At 36.2% G+C, this 14163-nt stretch overlaps 1 protein-coding gene across 18 annotated transcripts in view; it reads right to left on the reverse strand.

The window, feature by feature from the left end:
- ANK3 (ankyrin 3) overlaps nt 1-14163 on the reverse strand; it is a 511843-nt gene that overhangs the window by 14552 nt on the left and 483128 nt on the right. For 15 of the 18 annotated variants that reach the window (XM_055137437.1, XM_055137439.1, XM_055137442.1 and 12 more), the window contains 5 exons: nt 13582-13713; nt 12399-12542; nt 9725-10033; nt 9355-9445; nt 6133-6514 (listed from right to left, as the gene is read on the reverse strand). In XM_055137437.1, the coding sequence (XP_054993412.1) occupies nt 6133-6514; nt 9355-9445; nt 9725-10033; nt 12399-12542; nt 13582-13713 (1058 nt within the window). The remainder of the gene's footprint in view (nt 1-6132; nt 6515-9354; nt 9446-9724; nt 10034-12398; nt 12543-13581; nt 13714-14163) is intronic. The other 3 variants (XM_055137432.1, XM_004616523.2, XM_055137447.1) reach the window with 1 other exon arrangement.

A 14163-nucleotide genomic window follows, 5' to 3' on the forward strand; every position in this document is an offset into this window, starting at 1 on the left:
ATCAACTCATAAAAAAAATAAACATGCTGGTCCAATGATAAAATCCTAAGATAAATGGGAGAGTTTGCTAACTTGACTCATTCCTCAAGGTCTTGAAAATCTTGGGGAAAAAAATCTACAGGAGCCAGGAATATAGCTCAAAAGGTTAGCATTGTGTTTTGCATGTGGGTGGCCTGTATCCAATTCCTGGTACCATCTGGTCCCCTACATGCTGGTCCTACTATATGCCTACAGTGGCCTACTGGAGAAAAAAAAAGAGTCCTTATACTTTCACCCCATTTACTAGACAGCTTGAACAGCCAAGCAGTCTGCTTTGATAGTCATGGTAAAGGCATCTTGTGCATACCTACTGTTTCCACTGGCACTTGCCATCATAGCCAGCTCTGGGAGAGAGAACAACCCCTAAGTAGTTTTCAGCTCTGAGCTCCTAAGTGCTATGGAGATCACTATGACAAATAATATAAAAACACTGGCTTAGTACAAGGTTGGACAGTTTTCTTAAAGTAGGTCAAATTCCTAGCATTTTAGTCCATCAAATAGTTTCCAGGAAAGCCCGCCCAAAGTGCTTGCTTTCTTCTTCTGTGCCACAGCAAATGGCCACGTGCTTAATTTATTCTAGGAAAATTTAATTCATTTAATTTGTTCTGGAAGGGAAAGACTATAGTACTGTGGCAATAAAAAAGGTAGAAGGCATTTCACTGCAGGGTTATGCTCTGGTCTCAGGACTGTTTACTATCCTGCTGCGGATTCTGGAGTGAAATGACTTATCTCTACTTCTTGGCTTCTTTTCATCTAGGAAAATAAGAGACTGAAGCTCAGAGTTCCCTTTAAATCCTTTCTTATATTTTTGAAGACAAAGTTTGCATCTCATATCTACCATTTATTACTGCAGTGTCAAACTATTTACACTAAAAAACTCAAACAAACATCAAATGGAATTAAAAAGAAAAGTCTGAACAGAAAGATACCTATATCTTCTAATATTATAATTTTTCTTCATTCTTGTTTTCTTTAGTGTATACAAAATACATTCCCTAAGGCCTGTATGAGAGATTCTATTTTTTTTTTAAAGAGGGGCCTCTTTGGTGCTCATGAGGACATTTCTGGCAATGTTTGGAAGTGCTGGGACACATCAGATCCAGCCTACTTGAGTTCAGGGATAAAACTTGTTTTCCAACACATATAACCCATCATTCTGAGTTAGAGAAATTGTTTTTTTGTAATACAATGATTTACTAGCAATAAAACCTATTATTTGATAATTTCATTCAACATCCCTAAAATGACACTCACTTCAAGAAGTGATTTTAGGAAGAATGTAAACTGCCATGTCTCTGAAGACTATAAAATCATAATTACGCTGCTCTTTCAAACTTAAGTTCTTAATAAAAGTGCTCATATATGTTAAAATGCATAAATTACTACTAAAAAGAACCTACTATAGCTAACTTGCATGTATAGAACTTTAAGAGACAAAAACAAATACTCCTCACTGAGTTAAAAATCTGCATGTTTTTATTCTCCAAAGCTTTTCTTTATCCACTCTGTTGCTTCCTGCAGAACTATATTTGTGTTCTTACCTATATAATTATCCTCTGTAATGGGCAACTATTAAGAAGAGATTTATTTGAATGAAACAAGAATATGTCAAGCATATAAAGTAATATGATAATGTTCTTGGCATGCCTTTTCTGGATTTTTATTTTAAATATAATCAGAAAATCACATAAAATATTGGTTACAGGAATAGCGAGGTCTGAGCAAAGAACATGACTTTATTTAGTACCTTCAAAAATCTATTTTTCCACCCAAATCCTAGGTAATATGTAGGAGGTAACTAAGAAAGTTGAGTAGATAATGGCTTGAATATTTATTAGATACCAGGAAGTATTTTGCTTGCCTATATAGAATTTTCAAAGAAGAGATGAATGCTTCTTTATGATAGCACCCTATCTGAACTCAAGGTCAAGTTGGGTACTTCATAATATTTAAAAAATCTTCCCTAATGCTTTAGGTCTTAGAAAAACTATATTAAAACAGATTTTTCTTTCATCTGAACTCCATGGAAAGTACAGGCAACAGGATTATGAAGTTTTATATACCTAAGCCAGCTTCCTTGGCCTCTGTTGGGTCTCTGTTACTGTGGAATTGGTTCAGTGTGACAAATGGCTTTTAATATTTCACTTCTTTTCTTTCTCTGTCACTGCCAATCAGGAAGCCTCAAGTTATTACAGCCACATTCAAAGACCCGGGTGTTGAAAATGGCTGTTCAGTTCTTCATCCAAGTATTCTAATGTCAAAGATCTCAAGACACAGTATGAAGACAAGTGGTAGACATGCCGGGCTTCACCACCAGTAACATCAGTGCTTTCAAAATCTCTTTGTGGTGGAAATCAAGAACACTATTATTTATAGTGTTTAACTGTGCTCTAACAGGGTGGGATTCATGTTTTTTACTTCTAGCTAAAAATGTTTCCAATAATTAAAACCCTAGCACAAGAAATATGAGACTATATATTTAATTTAACTATTTCAAAAGTTTTTGCCAGATTTGGATCATCCCATACCATCCAAGCTAGGCAATACTTCCACATTCTCAGTCAGAAACTGTGAATATAGTAAGAAACTGAGGTAGGAAAGGGAGTGCTTTCACTGTTTCTTTTTCTTCTTTCTCTCATCTCACTAGAGTCTCTGAAGATTCAACAGAACATCTTATTTGATATGAAGAACTCTCTTACAAGATCAAATCTTAGTTCACATATAGAACACTTCTGCAAGGAAAGCAGGATGCAAATGCCAAGAATTCTCATGTAAAACTACAACTGCCACATGTCAAACACAGGTCCAGATAGACAGGTTACCATGCAACATGGCTTTTTCTTTCTGGTTATTTTCATACGCTTTCAAGAATACAGAGAAACATATACAGAGTCATTTGCTTCACAAACATGCTGGGCTTTCGAAAGCACAGGAAAGAAGTTTCTCATACAGCAGTGCCCCATAACAGTCCAGCTATGGGGGTACCTTTATAATCAAACGACGGCGAGTAATGCGGGTAGTGACCCTCCGTTCCTCCTCTGAGCTTGAATCACTTTCACTCAAGTCCTGATAAACGCATTTTTAGTTTAATTTTACCATCACATTTAATACAAAAGACATTCTGAGAAGGGAAATCAAGAAAGAATTTACTTTTACTTGCTGTCTGCCACCCCCCCCATCCTCTGGAATATCACGATGTGTATTTGTGAAAATATTTTTAAAAATAGCAAGGGAAAGAAAACTTTAGGCAGAGTAATGGAATTAGTTTCTACAGATTTACCCTATGCACAAAGATCAAGGTAATTAAATTATAAAGTATTAAAATAACAATTATAGAAACTATGGCACAAATGACCAGTTTGAGAAAACATTAAAATTAAACTAGTTTTAAATCTCCAATTTGTTCATATAATTATAAATATAGTCCTAACCAACCTTCACTTAATTTATACAAAGTGCCATATTTTTTTAAATTTAGATTTGACAACTTTATCAAAAGATATCTTGAAATTGAAACAAACTACTAGAGGATTTTTTATTGGCACATACTTAGTCATTTACCCAAAAGATGTGAAACATGAAAGATCTAAGAACTAGCAAGAAACTAAAACAGAAAAGGAACATTTCACAGACAAGAATATGGAAATCAGACAAAGGAAAGGGTTTTCAAGTTCCATTTTCCTTGCAAAATAATTGGCTACTTCGGCAAGCTACCGAGAGTATCCCGCCCACACGGCAGAGCCCTGCAAGCTACCCATGGCGTATTCAATATGCCAAAAAAAGTAACAAAAAGTCTCACAATGGAGACGTTATTGGTGGCTGCTCGAGCAAACTGATGAACAATGAGACAACAGTGCTACAGTTCTAGTCTCTCTGCTATGAAAGCACATCTGGAACATAGACGTATGTACTATGAAATAGAAGAAGTACAAGTGGCATTCAGGGAAAAACAGATTGATGAAGTAAAAGGAAAACTTGAATCTGAATTATCTGTTTAGGAAATTTTAAATTGAAGAAAGATTTTTACTTGGATAAGTTCAAAATCAGAAAAACGCATTCATCTAAATACACTGTGTGTTGTATTATAAACCTATCAAAAATTATCTGAGACAAGTCACTTAAAATAAAAATTGGATATTTGGTTAGTTTAATTGTTTTATTCTTTTGATGATGATGATATTATAAGATTTCCATCAGAGAGTTATCTAGGTATTTGGTCAAGAGGGAAACGAGAGATAAAAAGAATTTTCTCAATACTCCTGGCCAAGGGTTATTGCATGAAAAAAGGTGGATAGCAGCAGAATTTTACCTTGTAACAGCAGGCGGTCATCCGTGTAAAAGCTGCACCTGGACTTTTGACCTGATTTTCAGGGGACAAAAAAGGGGACTCTTTTCTGAGATCATATACCAAATGACCTGGGTGGTTGTTACTGTCCTAAGGTCTAGCCACAAAAGATACATGAATTTGAGTTTCTTAGGAGGTCAGGCTCATATCTCCCGGAAGTTTTTGACTTTTTATATTTATGAAGCCTTTATTCATCCACTGAAGTAGGACCAGTGGCCAAAACCAAACTGCAAACTCATAAGAATTCTTGAAAATATTTTCTAATAGTAGCTATTTTCCACTACAGCGTTTCCTTTCAGCTTCTAGTAACACTTCTCCCATGGTCTATGTGTGCATGTGGACACAGAGCACTACTAATTCACATTCATGTTATAGCTTGATTTCTAAAATTTTCTATCTAACTTTTATAGAACACAGTCTCAGTTAAAATGTCACAACAATTTCTCTCAATATGAGCTCATTTTTAAAAGGGAACATACCATCCCAAATCCTACTACCACCAATATCCACAGCTACACTTGTCAGGAAGGAAGCAAAAGAAAAAATCTAAGAATTTTACTGTCTCTCCTAACAATCAGGAAAATGGTCAAAAGAGAGCCTGCAGAAGGAAAAGGAAAGGATATCATTAGAAGTTCTGCTGATAATTAGGTCCTAAGTGACTGGGAGTTTAAGTTTTTTAAGCCTCACATTAATCATGAGCTCATTCTTTTACAAAATGCATGTTTTTTTTTCTTTTTCCTTTTTCTTTTTTTTTTCTCTTTCCTTTTTCTATCCATAGCAGTCACTTAACTAGATAGGCTCAAGGGGGAAATTCAGTGCTATGATTCCAATGATTTATTATTCATAATCTGTCTTCTGCACAGTTTGTGAAACAATACATTTGAGACAAAAAGCAGTGGAACAGGTAAGACATTATTATTTTCTTATATCCATTTGAGTCATAGTTTCTGTTAAACTTTTAAAATAACTCATCATGGCAACATTCAAAGAATAAAAGAAAGTCTATCAGATGGTAACACAAAAACATTCAGTACAAAGAGTAGGCAACTAAGTATGACTGTAGATGTTTTTAATTACTAGAAATAAGCATTAACATAGTTACCTTAAGTGTAAAGATGATAAGCATTAACATAGTTACCTTAAGTGTAAAGATGATACTTCTAACTTTGAATTTCTAAATGCCACAAATTGACATATATGACAGAGTTAATTACATATATTACAAAGCTAAAATTGACATATAAACAAAGCTAATGAAATGGATATATATCCATTATATCTATCCCATTGCTTTGCTTCTTCAATTTTTAAAAATTTGAGAGAGCTGACCTATTGAACAGAACTCTAAAAGACTCTATAAATTATGCAGAAAAGCCAGAAAGGGTCAAAATAATTATCTTCCTTCCATTAAAAAAAATGGATTGAGAGTTAGAAAACGTAAATCTCATTTAAAATATTGAGATTGAAGCCAGTTACTCAATTTCTGAAGTTTTTTTCTATCTGAAAAGAATGGTAAGAGTGATAATTATATTTTTCTTACCTAATGAACAATGATCAAATAGCATATACTTTACTTAATACTTCCTTTACCCACCCTCTCCCACCCACACAAACACCAACTGGTGCTCCAATTTTTGATCAGACATTTATAATTTGGAAATAGAAAACAGCTTTGAGGTCACGCTATAGGATTCATCCAAAGTAGTGAAGCCTCAGTATTTCAGTTTCATGACAACATGATGACATACCTTCGGTTCTGACCCACTGGACCCCTCTTCTTCATGGAGATTAAGCCTTGGTTTGCCGTCTGCAGGAGAAGTCCTACTCATCTTTTTCATACTGACAGGCACACAGGGTTTAGGCTCTTCTGATACAAACTTGCTGGTTTCTTCTACAGATTTCTGATATGCTGCCAAAGATGCTGCTGCTTGCTCCTCCACACGGCCAGATCCATGTAATTTGGGTTTCAGAGCTTCCTTTGGGCTCTGTTTCCCTACATCATTTGAGGATTCTGAAAAGTATGATTTTGTCTTTGCTTCCGGAGTGACTTCTGCATGGCTTCCATTTGCTTCAAATTTTCCAGGTTCTCCTTTGAGATATGAAGTAATGGAATCTCTACACTGGTCAGGGCTGCAAAAGGTTAAAAAGTTGGTGTTTATAATAATAAAACATGTGATTTCCCCCAAATGGGTGTCAGATGCTCTAAACTGTGACAACTAGGTTTTCGGTTACATTTCCAGGCATAAGGGAGACACATGAAAAAATCTGGTCACTGCGATTCTCAAAAAATTAGATATTGAATTCCCATTTGACCCAGCAATACCACTGCTGGGAATATATCCCAGAGAGGCAAAAAAGTACAATCGAAACAACATCTGCACATGTATGTTCATCGCAGCACTGTTTACAATAGCCAGAATCTGGAAAAAACCCGAATGCCCCAGAACGGATGACTGGTTGAGGAAACTTTGGTACATCTATACAATGGAATACTATGCAGCTGTTAGAAAAAAGGAGGTCAAGAATTTTGTAGTTAAGTGGATGGGCATGAAAAGTTTCATGCTGAGTGAAATGAGTCAGAAAGAGAGAGACAGACATAGAAAGATTGCACTCATCTATGGTATATAGAATAACAGAGTGGGAGACTATCACCCAAGAACTGTAGAAATAAGTACCAGGAGGTTGACTCCATGGCTTCGAGGCTGGCCTCACGTTCCGGGGAAAGGTCAACTCAGAGAAGCGATCACCAACTACATTGTAGTCGAAGGCCATGTGGGGGAAGGGAGTTGCGGGCTGAATGAGGGCTAGAGACTGAGCACAGCGGCCACTCAACACCTTTATTGCAAACCACAACAGCTAATTAGAGAGAACAGAAGGGAATGCCTTGCCACAGTGGCAGGGTGGGGTGGGGGGGAGATGGGACTGGGGAGGGTGGGAGGGATGCTGGGTTTACGGGTGGTGGAGAATGGGCACTGGTGAAGGGATGGGTTCCCGAACTTTGTATGAGGGAAGTATAAGCACAAAAGTGTATAAATCTGTAACTGTACCCTCACGGTGATTCTCTAATTAAAAATAAATAAAATTAAAAAAAAAAATCTGGTCACTGGATTTCAAACTGGAGTGGGGGTGGAGATTAGGCTATCATGGGTATGGATATGCAATTAAGTAGGTGGTGGCATCCCAGTGCACCCACTTAGCTGGTTAATTACTTGAAGTCATCATTCGCATGTTAAACCATTTATTTTAGTTAGGGTCTATGTATTAAAAAATTACCTCCAAAAGTTTTAGGAATTCCTGAATACAGAACCACCAATAGAAAAGGTTATCTCAAAATGCTTTCATGTGGCCAGTGAATACACTGCTGACAAAGAGCAAAATGAATTCCTGTGATGAGATTCCTTTGGCACACTCAAATACTAATCTTTGTTTGATATAATAAACCCTACCATCATGTTTTCTTTATGAATGGAGGAGAGAGCTCTTGAGCAGTGGGTACCACTTCCATTGTTCTCAGCTACTAGGCTTGAGGGCTCAGTGCTCTAGCCCAGTCATGTGGTGCTGCTCAGCTCATTGGGTAATGTTGGGGGCCACGAGGTACCGGAGAGCAGATTCTGGACACGAGATACTGGAGAGCAGACTCTGGTACCTGGACAAGCTGTTTCCCAGACCACTGAGCTGTTTCTCTAGCCCAGTAACAGCACTCTTCCAAAGGAGTTTTGTCGACCCCTTTGGGAAGTTGTATTGATCAAGGAGTTTATTAGCACTATGAAAATATTAAAGGAGCGATAGCACAGTGGTTGGGCTTTCACCTTTCACGCGGCCAACCTGTGTTCGATTCCTCCTCCCCTCTCGAAGAGCCCAGCAAGCTACTGAGAGTATCTCGCCCACACTGCAGAGCCTGGCAAGCTACCCATGTGTATTGGGTATGCCAAAAACAGTAACAATAAGTCTCTCAATGAGACACGTTACTGGTGCCTGCTCGAACAAATCGATGAGCAACAGGATGACAGTGACATTGACATTATAAAATAACCTCAGTGTTTCTGTCTTCAACTGAAGTTTACCACTCATTGCCACTGAAGTAAACGACTCTTTAGTAAGGCTGGAAGATTCATTTACACATAAAAATAATGCCAATAATTACTCAGATTCTTTGTACCAGCCATCTGATAGGCATGCACCAGGCTTTTAAAAAGAACTATAGTCCTGCTGGAGGACAGTAATAGTGATTTTGGTTCAGGGAAGAGTGGACCTTGGGGTTTACCAGACATGATGTTGCTCTGAGGGGCCATGCAACACCGGGGATTGAACTCTTCCCTCCAGCATGCACTCCAGATCTCTGAGCTACCTACCAGATGCAATAATGTTACTATGAAAGTACAGATCCAATAGCAGTAGGATTTGAGTCAATGTCCATAGGACACAGACTCTTCCCTTTCATTCTATTAAAAGCAGACTTATGATTAGAGAACTTTTTTAGTTGTCAACAAATTTATATCCTAGGAATATTACTTGGAATAAAGAATTGCATATGCTGTGTTACAAGTGATATAAAAAGCTTTTCATTTAGAAAAGAAGGATATCAGAAGTGCTGTGATTTTCACAGGAGAATGAATGACTTCTTTTTTGCTTCTGTACATTGACATTTAAAAAAAGTATATAGAATCCTAAATTTCAGTGGTTTGCATTACTGCTAAATGACAGAATTGCACTGACATCTGAAAATTGTATTTAGAGACTTGGACAAGTAAACTGGAAGAGGATTCTTCTAAAGTCAATAAACCTTTGATACCTATGTAATAGGCTATTACTAGTTTCAATAGTTATGTCTGAATTTCATTGCAACTTTTTTCTGATCAAATGATAGAATGAACCCTTAAAAGTAGTTTTGTCCCTAAGCTGGAATTTAGAAAACCAGCTACTAACATGTAACCTTCATTCCATAATTCTTTTTTCTGAAACGGCCGTACCTGTCATCCAGCAGATCAAGTAACCCACCAGTTATTCTTCGCGCTTGAGTGGGGGACTCTAGGTTTCCACTTGATGTCTCATTCTGCCAACCTGTAATTGAAGACATTTCTAGTTCTGCTTGCTGAACACGTTTTAGAATAGCCTGCACTTTTTCTTCTGTCATCTCCTCAGACTCTACGCTTTCTTCAAGGTGAATGTTCTCAAAGATAGATTTGAGTTTTTCTTCCGTCATCTCCTCATCAGGACCAGATTTTCCTTTCTCATGCTGCTCAGAGATTATTCCTAATTTTCTAGTCTGCATCAGTGGTTGTGCTGGTTTAACACTTTGGGGGATCCCAGCCATACATCCGAGGTATTGAGGGTACTCACTCAGACAGACATTCTCGAGCTGGCTATCATCTATATCCACTGCTTCAGGCATTTCTGTTAAAGGCATTGAGTCTTCCAGTTTGCTGTCTTCTATGGAAGTGTCTTCTGCAGTTACAACGGGAGGTCCATCTGCTGAATACTCTATGTTTCCCTGGGAAGGCACTAGCCCATCACTCAGTCTACTAGGAGTTCTAAGGGGAGATTCTATGCTAGAGAGATCACTAAAAAGGTCATCTTGCTGCAAAGGGGTGGGTGGTGTGTAGTGCAGCCCTGTGGGAGTTTCCAGTTCCACTTGAAGGGAAGGATAACCTATGGAAGACAGTACATTTCGACTGACTGGAATGAATTAAGAGAACAGAGAACAAAAACACATGGGATGACAAATTATATCAGGTATGAAAATGTATAATGAATTACAGAATGTTGATAATCTTATTGGTTTAGTTTAATTAACTATAATATAAAGAAAAATCTAATGCCAACAATAATAAAAGAGAATATTAAATAGATTTTTTCTACTGAGCTTGGTAATTTTATATAGCCTAGTTTAACTCAGTATGTTAGCTTTTATTATATAAAATATATTAATTTCAGGCCAATTTTATGATCTTTCTACTTTTAGCATGCAAAAATCCTTATTGTGGTAGACTGAATACAGTGAGCCACAAGAAACCAATTTTCATAATTAGTCAGACTTTATTTCAAGAACTGTACAGATGAACAATGCAACCCAACTCTAATTTTACTTATTTCACGTAAAACTTACAGCAAAAATATATATTTGATATTAAAAAATGATTGTTAGATCTGAGAGGAGAAGCACTGGAAAAACAAAAATGGATTAGGAAAAGATTAAAGAAGCAGACAAAGTAGAAAATAATTCCATGTAACATTTTCAGGTGTGGTAATGTGAAGAGATGGAGGAGTTGATGTTGAGATGCAGGTCAAGGGAACCTGCTGACAGGAATCCACTCGGAACCACAAATTAAACTTAAAAAAAAAAAAGATGCACAACAGAAACGGGAAGAAAACCACTTGCAAAGAGCTCTCTGAGTATTCACAACAACACTGTGAAAGTATTTAATAACCAGCCTAGATAAAGGAGGTGGAGGGGGGCAACTCCCTGGTTTTCAGCTTTGCTGGAGAGACTAATGGAACACTTTTCCTCCGTCAGCAGAGAAGAGAGATAGCAATAGTCAATCTGGTCATGGTGAGGAAAGGAAGTTTCACAAAAGTTCAGCCAAGAGGAGAGACAGAGGAAAAAAATGTCACCAGGCAATTTTGTTTTTGCATTATTCTTGCTCTTTAAAATTCTACCACCTTCTTTTCCCATCAGATCAAAATAAATATCAAGATATTTCCTGTTGTAAAATCAAGTTTCTAAAGCTAAGGAGACAGTATTTTGTTATGTTCATCTACAAACCAGAATCTTTTTTAAAAGAGTTGACTAAGATTAGCTAATGCTTATAATTTACTCAAGTGAAACTTTACACAACATTGCTAAATTTTCTTAAGAACTTTTAAAACAGGGTATATAAATATTGAGATGAAGCAACTGAATTCCTTGTATATTTAATGCTACCACAATTTAAAAACCTTGAAATTAAATAATGCTTTTAAGGTCACTGAATACTTTTTTTAGTAATATTGTTTATTAGAGCTACTTTTCCTTAAAAAATAATCTAGCAATTATCCATGAATTGTCAATAATTTATAATGCTTATTTTTCATATCTAGAGCAAAATGAGTTTGCTTACTATTACGTGATTGCATATGTAAGATAAGGCCTTGAAGAGAGTGTCTTTCCAAGATTCTATGCTATTTGAGTTTAAAAAGAAATGACTTTGACACTAGCACCATGTTTGTGCTATGCAATATATAATGAACATATTACAAGAGATGCTTTAATTTTTCTGCTGAATTAAAGGGAAACCTTTTAAGAATTTGAATTCTTTTGTCACATATGCAGAATTAGAAGTTATTAACTATTTCTGGCTTAAATCTGTCAGTTTAAAAATGGGGTGGGAGGGTCTCCATATTGTTCTGAACTTGAAACAGCTAGGAAAGTATTTCTAGCTTCTTTTTCTGCCTCTACACCATCATCATATTTTACCCCAAAGTCTATTCATGAATAAAAATAAGTGATCAGGTAGAGATTTTCTTAACAATAGAGCAGTGTGTTAACGGTACACAGGACACTTTTTTGAGTGGTTAGTTTTTTTAGTAAACACTTAAATATTTCATGCCAAGAAAGTAGTTCATCATTTTTACTTTACAATGTCTGTATGACATGCTTAAAATTGACCCAGTACTTTGATTACTTGGTAAGAGTAGCTCAAAATTTGATTTTATCTACATATGAAGACGAAAGCTCACTAGTTTGAAAAATTGTGATAAAAGCAGTGCATTCTCAAGGACACATTTTCTCCCTTTTAGTCAGATAGCAAACTCTCAGATAATTTATACTTTTCTACTTCACATATATGTTATATAAGAGACATTTCCCAAATTTGTTCTACCAGACTATTTCTTTGTGGACTCTGGCAGAGAAAACGCTATGAAATAAGAAATTAAGTCAAGCAATTCACAATTTCGTTTCAGGCAACTGCTTGGTCCTACTCCACTTTCAAAATTATCAAATCATTAAATAAATAGGAACACTAAATTCAATTACCATCAACAGGATCATGAAAAACATTGTTCTCATCTGCAAAACTTCTAGTGCCAGAAATATTTCCATAATCAAATATTGGTCCTTCTAGCAGAGTCACTATATCTATTCGATTAATTTTTGTCAAGACTGAAGTTAAGGCATCAGCTGAAAAAGAGTAAAAAAAATAGTTGAAAACCCAATTAAATTTTCCAGTAAGTATAATACTCATATAAAGGCATGTTTTTCATTAACCCTCCTTGCATTTTAGTTTCTCCTTACTCCAGCTTAGTAATATCACTATCCACAGGGCTCAGAAAACTTGCTATTACAGAAAAGACAAATTAGGGTTGTAAGAATCACTTTGAAGCTGTGTGAATGACAGCAAAATTCATTTCATTGTAAGATGCAGAGCAGATGGCCATAAGAGAGATTCCTTAGGCATAAGGGGATAAAATAAAAATGGAAAAAATTGCCTTTTATAGACCGTCAAAATAGGTCACTTGATGTTAAGCACTTTAATGATTTACTAAGGCCAGCCTGACCCAAACAGGCCCACAGTAACTTATTTTACATCATTGTGGGTTGGATTTGGCATTACTATACTGCATCGTTCTCCTCCTTCCCACATGCTGACAAAACAAAACCCAGCAGTATTAGAAAATTCTTTGCAACCACAGAGCAAGATGAGTAAAAATTTTTATTTCTTGCATCAATCCCACTGTTTCTGTTCCTCGCTCCCCGAGCCGGCATTTCTGTTCATACTGCTTCTGACCACCACCTCATTATTTAACCAGTCACATACTTTATTTTCATTTTTGATGATTGCAGAGAAAAGTACAAGATGAAAAATGTACTACTATTTGCTTTAAAAACAGAATTCTTGGGGCCGGAGCGATAGCACAGCGGGTAGGGTGTTTGCCTTGCACGCGGCCGACCCGGGTTCGATCCCCGGCATCCCATATGGTCCCCCAAGCACTGCCAGGAGTAATTCCTGAGTGCAGAACCAGGAGTAACCCCTGAGCATCGCTGGGTGTGACCCAAAAAGAAAAAGAAAAAACAGAATTCTTAAAGATTGAAGTTTTAAGTGTTAGTACTCAATAAAAACAAGTATAACTTCAAATGACTTGCTATTACTTTCTAATCATTTTTTACATCTAAAATATTGGAGATACACACTGTGAAAGTTAATATAATTTTAGCATACTTGTGGCATTTTTTCCGTCTCTGGTGACCCATTTTTTTAATAACATGAAGCTCTGAGAAATTAAAGAATTTGGATTTTCCACACGTATTTGATTGATTTCATCCACAGAAAAATTTAGTTCCCTTGCTAGTTCTGTAGAAAAAAGAAAGAATTATTGACATTTCATATTCTTTTATCACATACATTTCAAAAAAGTAATGCTAGACATCCAGTTAAAATGGAAGAGTGTGGTAAAAGAAATTTATAGTAAAATCCAAGGATAGCCTTTGACATTCTTTATACACTTAATTTCACAAAAAAATATGTGATCAAACTCAGGCTGTGGCTTAATTCTTATAATTACTTAATTATAAGGATTACTGATTTGTACTAAAAAGATATTGCAGCACTCCTTTAATTCAGTCAAATTATTCGTTGTGGTTTAGCAAGTTTCATACAAGACAGAGATATACAATTTATTAATATGGACCATGAGGTGCTGGTATCTCTTGGACTATATTTATAATTTTTTGCTAGGCAATCTTTGTAAAGTACATATTTTTCTCATATGAATACTCTGGGGTAGGATAAGTGATGATTCCA

The sequence above is a fragment of the Sorex araneus genome, chromosome 5 (genome assembly GCF_027595985.1).
Source record: "Sorex araneus isolate mSorAra2 chromosome 5, mSorAra2.pri, whole genome shotgun sequence".
NCBI lineage: Eukaryota > Metazoa > Chordata > Mammalia > Eulipotyphla > Soricidae > Sorex > Sorex araneus.